At 34.1% G+C, this 18508-nt stretch overlaps 2 protein-coding genes across 2 annotated transcripts; one reads left to right on the plus strand and one right to left on the minus strand.

Moving 5' to 3' along the window:
- Nucleotides 1-5677: 5677 nt before the first annotated feature.
- Nucleotides 5678-7244, minus strand: LOC100264158 (EP1-like glycoprotein 2). Its single transcript, XM_002283114.5, has one exon. The coding sequence runs from the start codon at nt 7137-7139 to the stop codon at nt 5784-5786; it is 1356 nt and encodes a 451-aa protein (XP_002283150.1). The 5' UTR covers nt 7140-7244; the 3' UTR covers nt 5678-5783.
- Nucleotides 7245-14294: 7050 nt separating this feature from the next.
- On the plus strand, nt 14295-16137 carry LOC100262364 (epidermis-specific secreted glycoprotein EP1). Its single transcript, XM_010645819.3, has one exon. It carries the CDS (start codon nt 14505-14507, stop codon nt 15888-15890), a length of 1386 nt encoding a protein of 461 aa, XP_010644121.1. The 5' UTR covers nt 14295-14504; the 3' UTR covers nt 15891-16137.
- The last annotated feature ends 2371 nt before the right edge of the window (nt 16138-18508 follow it).

Raw genomic sequence — 18508 nt, forward strand, 5'->3', positions numbered from 1 at the left:
TCAAATATTTGATAGAAAAGATAAATAACTAGACTTGAAACTAAGGAGGATTTGAATGACAGGAAAGAAAAAAGAGTGGAAAAAATAGATTTGAAATTAAGAAAGTCTTGAATGACAAGAAAGGAAAAAGACAAGAGAAAATTGATGAATAAATGAAAATATAATGGGATCCCTGTTAATAGATTTGATGGTATCTTCTAGAAGAGATGCGTCTTTAAAATACTAGACACATTCTTTAAAGGGTTGTATCTTAAGACACCAAATACATCTTTTGAAAAAGGTTATGTCTTTTAAATGCAAGACGCATCTTTTAAAAAAAATGTCTCCCAAGGAAAAAAAAATGTCCTAATTTCAATTCACCTATGTAAATTCCAATCGTAAATATATTTTAGAACACAACTTCAAGAACTCCAAAAATATTTTTAGAATATGATATTTAAGAAAATATGAAAATATTTTTTTTTTTATGTTATCAAAATCATACTATTGTTTTCATCATTGAATATAAAAACATGTTTAATATGATTATTTTTCATTCCAATTAAATACAAACTCTAAGTAAGCTGAAACTTAAGACTAAGAATTAATTGATTAAAAGGGATAAAAAGATCTTGAATTTGTAAATTTAACCTCTCCCAATTTTAAACTTAAAAAGTAACCAATTTTGAACTTAAATATCATTCAAGATTTTGATTATTTATATGTAAGTTTTAAAGAAAATGTTATTTTTACAAGAAAAATATAAGGATATTTTTGCCAAAAATAAGTATTTTTTAGGCTGAAAAAAAAAGTAAAGGGTTAGATTTACAAATTGAGAATGTTTTCATCCTCTTTAATCAAATAACCCTAAGATTAATCCGATCTAATTTCAAGAATTAATTGGTTAAAATGAATAAAATAATTTTTAAATTTGTGAATCCAACTATTTTCATGTTTCTTCTAGAAAAATAACTTATTTATTTACATGTAGATTAAAAAAAAAATAATAATAAGAACAGTTTTATCAAAATGAGACTAAAAAAGGATAAAGGGTTAAATTTCAAATTTTGGATTTTTAATCAAATAACTCTAATTTCAATATGCATAGAGGCTTCCTTTTGCACTCATGTCGTGTTAAAGCTTCTTTCTGTGTTCAAATCATATTTTTTTAATGTGTTTAAAACATCGAATATATTCGTGAAGGATCATCAATCACGGAAAAATTGTACCTTAATTTGAAATAGTAGTTAAATAATTGAGATTGATTTTCAAATATTGGATACAATCATTTTTAAAGTTTGACATTTATGAAACCATCTTAAAATTTCCCACTACAAGGATATTGGTGGTGGTGTCCCATTCCCACAAGAGAGATTAACTAACTTAGCCGATAAGCAAAACTCATAGCAAAAGTTGACATCTAATCAATAAATTAATCTTCCATTTAATAACATTTGTTTCCATGGTATGATCGAAAACGATAAAAAAAATCTCAACATCATGGGTTGATAGACCTCAAAACGTAGTTTAACATCTTTTTTTCTTTTCTTTTCCCGTGAAAGATTAGAATAATGAATCATATGATGGGAAAAGAATATTTGGGAAAAGGATTTTGAGGAGATTGGATGGAGATGTATTGGAATGTATCCAAGAAAATGAAGTATCAAATCATTCCAATTTTGACCCTTAATATAATCTTTTAGCCATGTTAAAAATGTCTAGCAACTTGTACACTTTCTATTCACTCAATCTACTTTATTATTTATTTTATTTATTTTCTTTTCCTTTTTTCCTCGTTATTCAAATCCATCAGTCAAATAAAAGTTAAAGACTTTTGTGTCTTGTTTTTTTTCCTAGTTAAATGTAAAAGCAAAAAGTTAAGAAGAATAGTAAGCATAAATAATGGAGGTTGGTCTTAAACCTTACTTCTATGAGGGACAACCTTTTACAGCCCCCCACGTCATGTTTTATCTTAGGCTGAGTTGGTATGATTTTCAACCTTTTTTATTCTTTTCCCTAAGATTAGCATGCCATGTTAGGTAGGTTTGAGAAATTTTGAGTCAAATTGATCATTCAACCAAATTTTTTTTTAAGTTATATATATATGAGGTATCAAAAAAATTATATTACATCAAATTTTAAAATTTTTAAAAATATTTTTTTTAAATATAAAATAAATCTATATTCTTTTGTGGAAGAGATTTTATTTATTACTATTTTTTTATTTTTAAATATATATATATATATATATATATATAATAGGAAATGTATTCAAAATAGACACTAAGAACTTGTTTGACCATTGTTTTTAAAAATAATTTTTTTATATTTTAAAATTAAAAAAAAAAAGAAAAAAAAAAAAAAAGAGGAGAATATGTTTGACAATCAAACTATTATTTTCTACTTTCTATTCTTAAAAAAGAAAAATAATATATTTTTAAAGAGCATTTTTTTAGTTGTTTTTACTTTATTTTTGAACGATGTTTTAAAAAATAATTATACATACATGCAGAATGATTGAAAATAAAAATATAAAAAAATATTTTTTAAAATATTAAAAATATGTTCAAAACATTTTAGGTTACAAAAAAATAAAAGAAAAATATCTCAAAAACCGTTTTTTAAAACAATTACCAAATAGGGCATAAGGCTCTATTTGGGAAGTGTATTTAAAAATTGTTCTACGATGTTTTTGTAAAATAAAAGTTTGTATGAGAATTTAAAATGTTTTTAACTTATTTTTTATATTTTTAAATATATTTTAAATATAAATTTAATATTTTAATACTTTATTTTCAATCATTCCTTATATTTGTATAATACTTTTTAAAGCAATTATCAGAAAATAAGTAAAAACAATCTTTAAAAAAATTGAAAATACTTTATTTTCCATTTTTTTAATTTTTTTAAATGCAATTACCAAACAAGCCTTAATTAGGTGGTTAAAAAACCACTATTTTAAACATTGATTTTACAAAAAAAACTACCCTAAAAGGCTGAAAGGCTAAAAGGCTAAAAGGCTAAAAGGCCAATTTCATTCTGAACCCTAATTTTGAATGCTACAAAAAAACAAATGGGCTTTGGTATATGGTTCAAAGGTGGGTGGCAAATCATGTAACGGCAAGGGATGATGACAAAGATGTAACATAGTGGCCCCCCTACTAGAGCAGTAGGTACCAGTCTAGATACCTTACAATACATTTTAGACCTCTCTTTTTCAACTAAAGTTGTCCTCCAAAAATCCCATTTCAAAATTTCAAATTCAGTTCTTGATGTGTCTCCATCTTTGAATTTTGTCACGAGAAATCAAGCCTTTTTCCTATGGGGTTTTATGCTCTCAGACCATGTCCCTTTGCTTATTTCTAGTTACCTCTAAATTCTTATCTCTATTAATCTCTTAATTAGCAAATTTCTTTTCAAGAAGTTCGTCCCACTTGGATTGCACCCTCAACCGATATTATTGATCGTCTTGGTCTTGATCTTGGTATCAGTCTCGATCTCGATCTCGATCTCATGTTGGAATATCACCGACTATAAAAAAGTTCAAAAAATTATATTTATATGTCATTATTGACGTGTTGGAATAAAGAATGAGAATAAAAAAATAATTTTATCTCATGTATTAATTTATTTTAATTATTTTTTATATAATGAAAAAAAGTCAACATTATAAAAACATTTTTTTATTCTTCTTTTTTGGATTATGTTATTTCTTCTATTTTATTTTATTTTTATTTTTATTCCCAGATACCAAACGCACCCTAAATGGTTTGCGAATTTCATCATTAACCGATGTAGAGATATGTAATCATACATGAAGAAGGGTGTTAGTTTATTGATCTAATCTTTACTTTCAATTGGTTACTTAACTACCAAAGGTTGAGAAGAGAACTAGTGGCGGTTGCAGCAGTGTTGGAAATTTGGGCTTTTTGAGGACAGCCCATTCATTTTATGGTCATGGTTGAGTGGGCTAGTCTAGTGGGCCGGGCCAAGAAGAGAACTGGAACTGAAGCTGTCTAGTACTTATGGGAAAAATTAATTTTATTAACTTGATAAGATTGATCATTTGATGAGCATACACAAGTGCTAATTGGGCTATTTTAACCACATGGACGTTAAAATTATATTTGGTTCTTAAAAAATACTAAGAAAAGAAATGTAAAGATTATATTATTTTCATTCTTTAAAATAAAAATTATACTATATTTTAATATTTTTTATTTAAAAAATTAAAAGTTCTATATCTCACCATTTATCATATCTCATGTTTAATTACAGATACGATATAATAAATGATGAAATAATTTATTATATTTCATCACAAACCAAACATAAAATATGATATAATATTCATTCTCTTATCTTATCTTATATTATTTTTTATCGATCAAATATATCACGTAAGATAATGTAATATATTTGAAGTTGTTTTTTTTTTAATTTTTTTTATTTTAAGTGGGATATGAGTTGCATACCTACCCACTACTATAATAACTTTGGACATTAATTAGGTTTGGTGAAAGAGATATTTGGGAGGTGTAGCTAGCTGTCTCCAAAATGGTGGACGGTCCTGGACACCAGCTTGATCAGCATGGTACTCGATCGATTGATACGTACACAGTACACCTACCATATTCGGAAATGAGTAATTGTAAATTGATGACAAAATTAATTATTCTGGATCCCCTCGGCCCACCCGCTAGATGACCAGCTTGTGTTGCCTACACATGTCCCTTTCTGATGCCTCCACATCCTCCAAAATGGTCAACAATTGCCTCATTTTCCTACAAGGTGTTCCACATGCATCCATCAGACCCATAAATATATGTTCAAAGTCTTTGTGTGTTGAATTCTAAATTTACAAAAAAAAAAAAAAAAAGGACAAATCTAGTCCCCTCTTCCACAAATTTTGGCTAATTTTTAAGCCAGCTAAAACTTGTTCATGGTCACTGCACCAAGATCTTAAACGGATATAAAAATAAAATAAAAATAATAATCTTCTAATGTTTGATTTTATCATAAAAATTATTTTTAAAAATTAAATATAATTAAAATTTATAAATTTTTAAATTATTCAATCTTTATATAATAAAATAAAAATAAGTGAAATGAATTTAAAGAAGTATATGAAAATAATTTTTAGCTTCAAACCTATTTTTTATTTTCTTTTATTTTTTTTCTTTCCTTCTATTCATCTTCTTCTTATTTTATTTTCTTATAGTTTCTGAAAAATGCTAAGAAAAATAAACTTTAAGAAAATTTAATTTTTCTTGTTTGATTCCATTATAAAAAAAAAATATTAAAGAAAATTAAAATTAATTAAATTTTATATATTTTTAAATTATTCAATCTTTATATAATAAAAAAGAATAAGTTAAATAAATTTGAATAAATTTGTTGACTTTAATGCTTTTTTTTCTTCCACATTTTTTTTTCTACTTTTTCTTCTTATTTTATTTTCCTTAAATTATCTAGAAACCAAACATAATATTAGATGATGTTTATTTTTTGCTGAATAAAAAAATCAAAATATTTGACTTTTTTATTCAATTAAAAGAAAGTTTTAATATCAACTAATATAATTAAAATAAACTTGTTATCCAGGAGTCATTTTAACTTTTTTTATTCAGATAAAAAAACAAACATCACCTTAAACTTTTCATTACATTGGAAAACATATAACCGAATACATGAAAGATAAATCAAATTCGACCATGGCTCCACTATTTTTTAGCCAATACTAAATGCTTGAAGTGAGAAAATTAAATTAATCAACCATAACCATCTCTCAACATTATTTCTGCTTAAGAGTACTTGATATATCCCACGGAAGTAGCATTCTCATCTTTAATAAGAGTCGCAAGCAATGGAGCAAGCAGGCACTTAGAAGTATCTTCCTTGTAAATAAACCCTAAACACTTGCAGTCCCTGCTACATCTTTCTCTACACTCCTCCACCTTCATGGGACCTTTCCCATCATCCAAATATGGATTCAAGAAATTCTCCACTCCAATAATCTTGTAGTAATCCACCTTAGCAGCTCCGCCCTTGCATGGTGGCAGCCGTGGCGGCGCGCAGCTCTCGCTCCACCCTAGAAGGCCTTTCGGGCTAGGGCAGGCCACGCACATGCCCTTATTGCATAGCCCGAAGGAACCACATTTTGATGGTAACGCACATTCTCTGATAAAGTAACTAGAGAAGAATGCAAAGGTTTCGTCCCATTTCAGGTAGCTTACCTGGTCATAGTATGTATACGCCCTGAGGTTCCCATCATGGCTGAGTCTCAAGAAGGAGTATGTCGCGTTGTAGTTCAGTTTGTTGAGGTTGCGCTGCCCTCCGCTGCTAATTGGACGTACCTGGAGGAGCCGGCGGCGTCCGGGAGGTGGTGGGGTTGGGGTTGTCTCCTCGTATGCGCTCAGCACTAGCTCAAATGCAGTGGCGTTATCGTTCTCCGGTATGGCTTCGAAACTCACTATGTTTCCAAAATCATCACCCGGCCAACCGCCGTATTGGAGGAGCTTGCCGGAGTTGTTTATATACATGGTTAACCCCTTTTTATCAAACACCAAACTGTATTTTCCGTCGGAGCCATCCATTTCAGAGACCCGGCTAACGAGTTTGTTCCGGCCTTTGATCCGGAGGAGCTGACCCACCAAGAGGGTGTCAGTGGGGTAATCAAAGCTCTGCCAGATGAACTTCCCGTTCTTATCGTGAAGAACCAAGTTCCCATTCGGGAGAAGCTTAATGCCGGTGACGCCTTTGTTTGCCGTGTTGGTCTGCCACACCACTCGGCCGTCCGCCTCCGCAAGGACGAAGTTCCCGTCACGGCCAAAGGTGAGGGTGGAGTTTTCGTGTGCTGGGTTGTTGCGGTTGGCGTCCCAAACCCACCGCATGAGGCTTTCGTCCCCAGGGACTCCGGCTCTAATGGCGAAAATGTAGTTATCAGGAGTGGTGTTGTAGAAACAAAGGCGGAAGGGGAAGGTGAAGAAAGTATAGACGTCATTGCGGATCACACGATAGCTAGCATCATATTCGATTATTCGATCTCCAAATTCGCCTTGGTTAACGAATTTGAAGGTTTGATTTGCAGGAACTAGGGCTAGAGCAGCAAAAGGAAAGAGGATGAGGAGGATGAAGATATGGAAAAAAGCAGTAGCCATGGCTGTTCTTTGCTGGCTAGCGAGTGGATACTGAGGGCATTATATATAAATTTGAGGGAGAAACTTACCGCCTTTTATGTTTTCAAAAGTCAAGTAACTCGGCTTAGTTGTGTCCGAACATGACTAAGGATTGCAGTCAAATATGACTAAGAAGAGAAGTACTACGTACAGTCAAATACGACGGTAGAGAATCCAAGGCTTGATTAATCTATAGGTGCTTTTTGGATTGGTATCAAATGATTTCCGTTTCCAGGATATTTTTTTAAGTCTCATAATTTATGTCCAAAGAATCTTATTTATTTATATTTTTATATCTTAATATTAATAATCTGTATCTAATTATATAGATATAATTTATTCTAAGTTCTCATAACTTTAAAACGCATTTATAATCATATCGGGAATTATTCAATGTAGGACATAATAATCATAATCACCCTCTAATTTTCTTATTATGTCTTATGAAATTACAGAACCAAACAAATAAATATTTTTCATGAAGTCAAACAAACTCACACAGTGGATTAAAGATCAACTCTAATATCATTTATAACCACTCGCACTTAACTGTATAGATGTTATGTGTTCTAAAAGTCTAATGGATCCTCACAATTTTAAAACGACTTTATTAAGAGAAACTCATAACTATATCGAAAACTTTATCCCCTATTTAGTACAGAATATCATATTGATCTTATTTATTTGTACTTTTATTTAATAATTTAAATTTTATCGTATATATTCAACGGTTTAGATTTAAAGTTCAATAGATAATATTATCTTAGCATTTTCCTTAAACTACACTGTCAAATCTATTACGATCTAGATTTTTATTTACACAAAATAAAAAAGGCATTATCTCACTATCCAAAAACCCTATAAAAATGAACTTTTGTACAATAATTGCAGACACCGACAATATCTAGCCGGGTGGAAGCCCACTTAAGGGTTTGGCCCCAGTGGTTTAAGGATTCATAACAACCTCTATCACCCCAAAATGGAAACAGATGGAAGAAAATTAAAAAATATTTTTAAAAATATTATTCTCAAAAACAATTTTTTTTTTTACAACAAACACACTACAAGTCTTCTTCTTCTTGAAAAGGAAATATCGAGCTCAATAAACTCACTCAACTGCCATGGATCCCACCATCTGACGAGGACTGAGGAGAGTAGGACAGATATTTTCTTGCCTTATGTCACGGACTTAGTCGTTCACTAAGCTCGTGCAGCACTTAGGCAAGTCAAGACACTTGATCTTGCTAAGTCAGCCTTGATCCCCAATGCTTAGCTTGCTCGGCTAAGACACTCGCGACTCGAAAGCTTAAGAGCTTAGTAGGCAACTCCTTAAAGAATGGAAGCTTTATTATCTCAAGAAAGCCTTTACAAGTGCTTGGATGCTCACTTGCTTGGTGCCTTGGCCAAATGAGGCTCTCACCTATTTATAGGCACCAATGGAACTCTCTAGAACCTTGGAGGGTTCCTTACAATTCATGAATATTCTAGAATGTCCTACACTATTCTAGAATATTCAAGAGACTTCTAGAATGTCCTACACTATTCTAGAATATTCAAGAGACTTCTAGATTTCTCTAGAAAGCTTTGGACCCTTCTCATGCCTTCTATCATAGTGTAGAGTTGTGTGGACTTCTCTAGGCATTTCTAGAACCTTCCACATTCTTCCCACTAGTGGCTAAGTGTGGATGTCTCCAAGGGTCTCTAGAAGCTTCTCTCCTCCTATATAAGCCCATGGGGAGGGTCATTTGAAGCATCTTGTGACACTCTCCCCCACCAATGCCATCGACGTCCTCGTCGTTGCCTCATTCTGAAACCTCTCGATGTGTTTCCAGAATTTTCTCAAGGCATCCGCATGTTCCCAGCTTGCCTGCCTCTTAGGTAGTCCTTTCCATTGGACTAGATATTCTATCACAGGAAGGACCCCTTGTCTCCTGGTGACCCGTTCAGCCAGGATATTCTTCACCTCCTTCTCCCGTGAGGCTTCAGATGGATGCAGACCCGTGCGCTTCCAATGCTTAGAGTGCTGCTTCCTCTTACCCATTGAGTTCACCTTTCCCTTGGTGACCTCTTCCATGTGTGTGCGGGCTACCTCAGCTCGTTCCCCTTTTTCCTCCTTTACTTGCACCCCTGCTAGTAAGGAGGTCTCAGGCGTACTAGGCTTCGGGTTGAATTGGAGGGCACCTAGTAGCTGCATTGAGCCCATATGTGCTTCGTCCTCCTGCTCCCTCTCCTCGATCATGGCACTGAGCGCCTTCCTCTTTGGACAATCCCGTGCCCAATGTGGACCGTCACACAGGAAGCATTTGATTTTAGGCGTAAACTCTTTCCTTTCCGCCTTATCCCTTCCTTCTCGGACGTTAGACGTCTTGCCTGATCCCTTTTTAGGAGCATTGTGGTCCCTTGGAACCTCGTCTCCCCCACCCATGGCGTGGCTATCCTCCAAAGACTCAATCTTGGAGGAGTCTCCCCTCTTATAATCTGCTAAGGATTCTGCTATTGCCATAGCAGTGGCTAAGTCTTGAACACCTCGACGCCTTAATTCCTGCTTGGCCCACCCTTGCAGGTTATCCATGAAGTTGAATAGCAACTCCTCCTGAGTCATGTTAGGAATCTCAAGCATGAGCGAAGAGAATTCCTTGACATAGTCGCGTATTGAGCCTGTGTGCTTAAGACGCCGCATGTTTTTCCTAGCCAGGTAAGCCACGTCCTCCGGGTAGAACTGCCTCTTGATCTCCCTCCTGAAGTCCTCCCACGTCTCTATGGTGCAAATGCCTTTCTCCATATCGGCAAACCTTCGACGCCACCATAGAGTAGCTGTGTCAGTAAGGTAGAGGGTCGCAGTTCTTACCTTAGTCGCCTCATCCGTCAATGCGATAGCTTCGAAGTATCGCTCCATATGCCATAAGAAGTTATCCAACTCCTTGGCATCCCGCTTGCCACTAAACCTGTGTGGCTTTGGCACCTCCACCCTAGATGCCTCCTGTGTGGCCATGACCCGTGCCGACACAGCAGCCTTGTAAATGGCCAACTCCTGCCTAACTTCCTAGTCTCGGGACTCCATTCGAGTGGCCAAGGCCTCTATCCTTGACTCCATGCTAGCAAGCATGCTCAAGACCTTTCCTTGGAAGGACACAAACTCCTCGTGCGACACTGGCTGAACTTGCGAGACCAGCACCCCCTCGCGAAGGTCTTGGATCTGCTCCCTTAGATCCTCTAAGCCCTTCTCCATGCCTTGCTCGATCAAGTCCACCCCTTCCCGGGTGTCTGCCATGGCTAGCTCCACCTTGGCTAACCTTGCCTCCATGTTGGCAACAACATCACGAGATGTATCCTTCTTAACTCTGCCCCTGCCCCGTGCAGTAGGCTCGGTCTCCCTCCCACGGGTTTGCTCACTAGTCTCCTCCACGTTGGAACCCGACATGCTTCCTTTGCTATGCCCACCTCGTAACCGCGCTCTGATACCACTTGTCACGGACTTAGTCGTTCACTAAGCTCGTGCGGCACTTAGGCAAGTCAAGACACTTGATCTTGCTAAGTCAGCCTTGATCCCCAATGCTTAGCTTGCTCGGCTAAGACACTCGCGACTCGAAAGCTTAAGAGCTTAGTAGGCAACTCCTTAAAGAATGGAAGCTTTATTATCTCAAGAAAGCCTTTACAAGTGCTTGGATGCTCACTTGCTTGGTGCCTTGACCAAATGAGGCCCTCACCTATTTATAGGCACCAATGGAACTCTCTAGAACCTTGGAGGGTTCCTTACAATTCATGAATATTCTAGAATGTCCTACACTATTCTAGAATATTCAAGAGACTTCTAGAATGTCCTACACTATTCTAGAATATTCAAGAGACTTCTAGATTTCTCTAGAAAGCTTTGGACCCTTCTCATGCCTTCTACCATAGTGTAGAGTTGTGTGGACTTCTCTAGGCATTTCTAGAACCTTCCACACTCTTCCCACTAGTGGCTAAGTGTGGATGTCTCCAAGGGTCTCTAGAAGCTTCTCTCCTCCTATATAAGCCCATGGGGAGGGTCATTTGAAGCATCTTGTGACACTTAGCTGAAGGTAAACCCATAGATGAGAGATGAGCTGGAGTGGATAAGGTCAAAGATTACACTTTCTGGCTGCAACCTTGGCCAGGCTTGACTCTTCTGTGGGTAAAGGGGTCCACTGATTTTCGACAAGGAGACCACCAATACCAGTACTTTTGGACAAGTTGCCACATATTTATATCTAAATTAGTATATCATGATTTTGGATGGAATTTCATCTAAGCAAATAAGTAAAATGTTACATCTAAAACAAGCCATTTTTAGGGTTGGTGAAAACTCTTTATGCATGGTGAGATGGATCTTATATTGGTCGAGGCACAACCCCCAAAGAATTAGAACAAAATTCTACATAAACTGGGGTTGAATCCATGGCTTATTTTATAGAGGAAAACAAGCTTGGCAGTAGTTAAAACATTTTAGTCACGTATCTCATAGATGGCCCTGTGACTAAGGGAAGGAAATCTTATGACCATCAACTTGCCATGCTAATTTCTTCTTAGTTTTTGAATTTTCCCACTTTATATGAAACTAGAGAGCTGGGAAAAATGGGAATTTAATACTAAAGCCTGAGAGTAGGCTTGTAGGCAGGTGGTCCTAATTAATGGGCTGGATCAAATATTAGGATGAGTTGCTGGCTTCCCAAGGTTTCCCAGCCCATATAGGGCTGAGTAATCAAAGAGGCCACATCTTTACTTCAATTAAATTTCTGTCCGTATCATTAAGCACCCACTCACACTCCATATTAAAATCCTTTCAAGCCATCGATCACCCTCATGTTCATAAAAAAAATTAACACTTTTACCCTCTTAATCATAAACAAACTTTGTTTATTAATACTTTGGAGCATCTTCTGTAAAAGGGGAACAAGAAAGATTTTTATAAGCTCCACATTGTGCAGCATTTAATCCATTATGGTTCCTAAAAGAGATAGAAGCATGCATATAGACTACATTGTGGGTGCCCCTTGGCTTCTATGAAGAGCCAATTAATTAAGCAAGGATTAAACCTTTATTGTCAAAAAGTTGAAGCTTTGTTAGACACTTTAATGCCAGCCAAACAGCATATAATTCCAGATTGGGTGCAAGATTCCAATGTTTTCTTCCCTTTTCCTTAGCTTTCTTGGCAATCAAATTAACCACCAGGCACCCATATCTATATATCTACTAATTAACACTTTATGGTTACTGAATCTTATGAATAATTTTCTAAGCCCAAATTTTGATATTATCTGAAACCAACAAATCCTAATTAGCATGATAATTTGAATTTTCTCATGGAAAATTATGGGGAAGAAAATTTTTCCCCATATCTTCATTCAACTTTCAAAACTCGATTTGGATATACGGTAAATGTTCTAGGTTTTTGGTGTAATATGGCTTGATATTTATTATTGGTTTGAATCAAATATTGTGGTTCATATAATATCAAAGAATTTTCGTTGCTTGCTAACATATTAATACAATAATATAAAAATAAAACAACCCATATACAAAGATATTGGGGTTTTAATGTAATTCAGTTTATCATGCATATCTTTATAATTTGTGAATAAAAGAAAATCATTTCACTAAAATATATAAAATATAACCCTGAAACATTTCATGTTTTCCATTTCATTTCTTATATCTACATTTTAAAGTGCAAATTCTTATTTTATTAGATGTCCTGTGTTTCTTTTTTATATTTCTATCTATCATATATAATATTTTATAACAATTTTTCTAATTGTATAAGGAAATGTGGTATTATAAACCTAAAAATATTTTTTTAAATGTATATAAAAAAATTTAAGACTCTTCTACCATTTTGATATGTTGGAAATTATGAGTTTAAAAGTACGTTTAATAATGATTTTAAAAGTGTTTTTAATATTTTTAATATTTATAAAATAAAAAATTTTAAATATTAGAAAGATCAAAAACACTTCTTAAAATCACTTTCAATCACGCTTTAAAACTAGTTACTTGAAAGTATTTCTTGAGCTTGGTTGGATGGCAACCACACTGGCCAAAAAGACAATGGAAAAGGTGAGAAAGAATCACAACCCCATGTAGCCATTTTTGACTTGATCTTCTACGTGGATATGCATGCAGCCCAAGGTTTCTACACAATATTTGTTATTTAAGAGGGCACAATGGATCGGCCGCCGCCATGATTGAAGGGAAAGCATTGTCCTTGGGCTAAATCCAAACGACCAGCCATTTGATGAGCTGGTCAGGACAATATCACCTTGTTTTGGCCCCACTATATTCACAAGAGGGCCCCACTTCATCTTCCACTTGCCACATAACTCAAAACTTATTATTCTTTATTATTAATTGTTTCTCCATCATCTTATCCTCAATTTCATATTTTTCTCCTTGGAATTTTGTATTGAAATATTTTATAATAAATATACACATTTTGGATAATCCATAGCAAGAGATATCTAGTTTTTGACCTTCACATTCATTCAAACTAGAAGTTTCAAAATCTTAAGGATAAGGAAGGTGGGGCATGCTTGTATGATGTTCAACCTACTTTAGAAACCAAGTGGTAGATTAATTAACAAACAAACAAAGCTTAATTAATTATTAATAATTAGTCAATTAATAACAATTTACATTGATCAATAATCACTACAAGAAAACTCGAGGTTATTAATTAGTTGATAGAGTCAACTACAAGCTTTAAGTCTCTCTTCTCTATTTTTTATAGAGCTTTTTAATTGAATACAAAGATAAAGAAAAAGGAAGTTTCAGAAAGTTCTAGAAATTTGACTGACTCAACCGAATCTATTACAAGTTAAAATAAATTATGGTTAAGAGATATCTGAAATGACATTCACATGTACAAATCTTATCTCAACTATTGAAAAGTTTTAGATTAACTTAATTTCATTCGGTAATTACCCCCATTAATCAATGCATATTAAGATAACTCTAAATCAGCTATATAAACATGTACTATTCTTGATATTTTCAGATTTCACGTAACCGACACTCAAAACTTTGGATACAAAGCTCTATATAATATACATTTCCATCTCTAGATAAAGGTCAGAGAATGATTCATTTTCCTTATCTTATTCTGCCAATGTATCTTCTTTGACTGTCTAAAGCCACCAACAAAGACTAATGATATCTATCTAGTGGCCATCTCCATGCCACCTCCTTTTGTCTAATGAACCTTCCATTACTCTCCTCTCAGTCAGCTGGTTTTTTCCATGGTCAATCCTTCAAGCCACAGATCTCCCCTTGATTTCTGGGCCAGCTGTTTCCACGACCCTCCTATTCAACCTCACCTCTCCCTGTACATATATGTATATATGTAGAGGCCAAGGCACATTTCCTTGTACTGCAGCAACCAAGATGTCTTATCCCTCTCCATTCATACTCTCATTTGTCTTCCTATTCTCCATTTCAATCTCTTCTTTCATTGCTCAAGCTTCTGTTCCCATCAACAGTACCTTCAAGTATGTCAATGAAGGCGAATTCGGGCCTTATATCGTTGAGTATGATGGAAACTACCGCACTCTCCCCATCTTTGCTTCACCCTTCCAATTTTGTTTCTATAACACCACCCCAAATGCCTACACCCTGGCTTTAAGAATGGCTACTACCAGGTCTGAGTCACTCTTCCGTTGGGTGTGGGAGGCCAACAGGGGGAAACCAGTCGGCGAGAATGCAACACTGACCTTTGGCACAGATGGAAATCTTGTCTTAGCCCATGCTGATGGCCGAGTCGCCTGGCAGACCGGCACTGCCAACAAGGGCGTGGTGGGGCTCAGACTGCTTCCAACTGGAAACCTGGTGCTTTATGACTCAAAAGGTAAGTTTATTTGGCAGAGTTTTGACTACCCCACTGATACATTGCTAGTGGGTCAGTCCCTTAGGGCAGGGGGTGTGACCAAGCTTGTTAGCCGGGCATCCGAGGCAGACAACTCGGATGGGAAATACAGCTTGGTTATGGAGCCAAAAAGATTGGCTATGTACTATAAGGCTACCAACTCCCCAAAGCCAATTCTCTATGCTACATCTTCAGTGTGGTTTACCATTGATAAGGGTTCTTTAACAAATGTAACCTTAACTTGTTCTCCTGACACTGACGAGGGTTATGCTTATAATCTGATATTAGACTACTATGTCTCCAATTCCCAAAACCCCAGTGGGAACCGCATCTTGGTTAGGCCTAAATACAATAGCACATTAACAATTCTTCGGCTTGGAATCGATGGAAACATTAGGTTATACACGTACTATGACAAGGTGGATTGGCGAGCTTGGGAAGTGACCTACACTCTCTTTGATAGGGATTCGGATGAGGAAACCGAGTGCCAATTGCCGGAGCGGTGCGGGAAGTTTGGGCTATGTGAGGACAACCAGTGTGTGGCTTGCCCATCACCGAAAGGGCTGATGGGGTGGAGCAAGGATTGTGCCCCATTGAAGTTATCTGGTTGTGGGGTGAATGATTTTCACTACTACAAACTTGAAGGGGTTGATCATTTCATGAATAAGTACAGTAATGGAGATGGACCCATGAAGGAGAAGCAATGTTCGGATAAATGTAGCAAGGACTGTAAGTGTCTGGGCTACTTCTACCACACCCTCGAATCAAGATGTTGGATTGCATATGACCTGAACACCCTAACCAAAGTCCAGAATTCAACACATTTGGCTTATATAAAGGCACCCAATAAGTACTGAAGAGAACTGAGCTTTGTTGTTTGGAGTTGATCTTTCTTATGATCAGGATGATGAATAAGGGAAAGTGGAAAAGAAAATGGTGAAGACTTTCTTTTTCCTTTTTCCTCTTGAATATGTATGCTCGTTTTCTCTTTCCTTTTTCCTTCTTTCTTTACATGAACCTCATTGTAATCTGCTGATGAAGTTTGCCTAAAAGTGTTCTATTTTTGTTTGATTAAATACATGCCTCAAGCAAATGACATGGTTCCATATTTGTTTTACCAAGGGCAACAAAAGACTAATTAAAAGAATGGTGGAGAACTCTCCTATTTTGCTTATGTTCCTGTAATCTAAATGCTTCCTTCTCTTTTGTTGGATGATGGCAGGCTGCTGATATACGAAGGAGTAGATGCTTCAAAAAAACTTACTTTATATATGTTGTGAAAGAAACTACCATGGCCATATCAGACCAAGTCCTAATAAATAGCTAGCTGACTTCTCAGCAACAAGTTAATCTCTAATTGACCTTTAATTTAGATTTCTAACAATCAAATTACATTAAAGGAATGTACCTTTTCTTTTTATGGATATATCGTCACATATATATTTTCAAATCTTATTATTTTAATTTTAATTTCATTTATGTATATAGCACCATTATCACATGGTGTCACATATACATTTTTAAATTTTATTATTTGTATTTTAATTTCATTTATGTATATCATTATATTTTTGTCTTATTTATTTATATCATTATAATTTATATCTCGTCACATATACATTTTCAAATGAATGTATTTTTCCCATTGTACTTTTGAGTTGTCCATGTCATAAAAGTGATGAATGCCAACTTTCCTTGTGTGAATATGTATATTTAATGTATCGAATGCATGTGGGCATTGCAGGAGTACTCAATACTAATTGATGAGGTCAACTACCACCATACCAAGCATCTTTCCGTACATATATTTCAAGCTCAACATGGCATTTTCTTAATGTCTATGTTTAATTTCATATGGGTAGTGTATTGTCTTGTCTATATATATATGGTAGTATGCTTTATTAATTGCAAGCCACATTTAATGGATTTTCTATATATAAGAATGGAAACGGATTTGCTTTCTATTACTATGACAAGTGCTATAGGACCCAAGTGGGGGCATGACCAATCTACACCACCTTGTGCACAAGCTCTTGAAAGGAAAGGTGATGTAAATAGTTGGATTGGTTTACAACAAGAAATCCACTTTGATTCACAAAAAAAAATATTTTTAATATTTGTTTTTAAAATTAGAAACTTTTATAAAAATGTAAAAATTAATCCCTTTAAAAAAAATTAAATTTGAGACAATAAAAATTATTAAATACCTTAATTTTTAAAATAGTTTTTAACATTATTATTTTTTTCAATGTAAGCTTTTAGAGTTATTATATCTCTATAAAAATTATTGTTATTTTCTAATTTTAAAATAAAAAACAAAAAATAAAAAATGTATCTAAATGGATACTTATTTTTCCATAATATAAAAATTATTAGGAAAATATAAAAGTACCAAAATGGAAATGTATTGAACTTTTAATGTGAGCCAAGTATAAAAAATGAAACCATGACAAAAAAGATGGACCTAAGTATAAAAAAAATAAAAATTAATAAGATAAATAAATGAAATTATTTTAACTAAATAAGAATTTAATAAGATAAATAAATGAAATTATTTTAACTAAATGACACATTAATTACCAGTCTTCAAGAGCATAGAATGACCAAACATATGATAATAGAATGTTTTATTATCTTCTTTTACATTTTTGGGGGGTTTTATACACAATTTTTTTCTCTATTAAAAATAGATAAATACTTTTCAATTTTTAAAAATTTAAATTACTATTAATAATTTACTATTTCTCTTTCTTCTCTCATATTAGTCTAAATAAATATATAATATTTTCTAATTTGAGGGGCTATTAATAATGAGTACTACAAATATATACAAATATTGAAAATCCTTGGATGAGGATAAGCATATGGGCTGAGCCCTTCCTTGGAGGTTGTTGTTTAGGGGCCCATTTGGTTTTGTGCCCAACATTCCTACTAGATCAAGGGATTAAATTTTTAATCTAACATCAACCCATCATTTAACGAATCCTAAACCCCCTTAAAAGGAAAATTTCCTTCCAAATATGTTACATCAAAATTTGTAATTCACTATCTATCACTCAAAACATGGCAAAATAGTCAAGAGTAAGGTGGTGTTTATTTTTTTACTTAATTCTAAATAAAACCTTAATGCTTAATAATGTTAAATATTAAGTTGTTTGTTTTTGTAGTATTTTATATATATTAAGTAAAAAAAGTAAAAAAAAAAAAACTAATATATTATTTTTTTCTATTTAGAAAACGTGACATATTTTGGTTTTTTCTATTTACTAAAAAGTTTATGATAAATTATGAAAAAATAGAAAAACAAATAATCTAAATTATGAAAATAAATTACTTTCAGTAAAAAGCCAAAAAAATAAACACTACCTAAGTCTTAATCGATGATTAAATTTCTAATCCAACTCGAACCAGAAAGACTTGTTTAGGTCAAGCTAAATGTATTTTACATGCTTAGAGAAGACTTAAACCCTTGAGT

This window comes from Vitis vinifera, chromosome 19, assembly GCF_030704535.1.
Source record: "Vitis vinifera cultivar Pinot Noir 40024 chromosome 19, ASM3070453v1".
Classification (NCBI taxonomy): Eukaryota; Viridiplantae; Streptophyta; class Magnoliopsida; order Vitales; family Vitaceae; genus Vitis; species Vitis vinifera.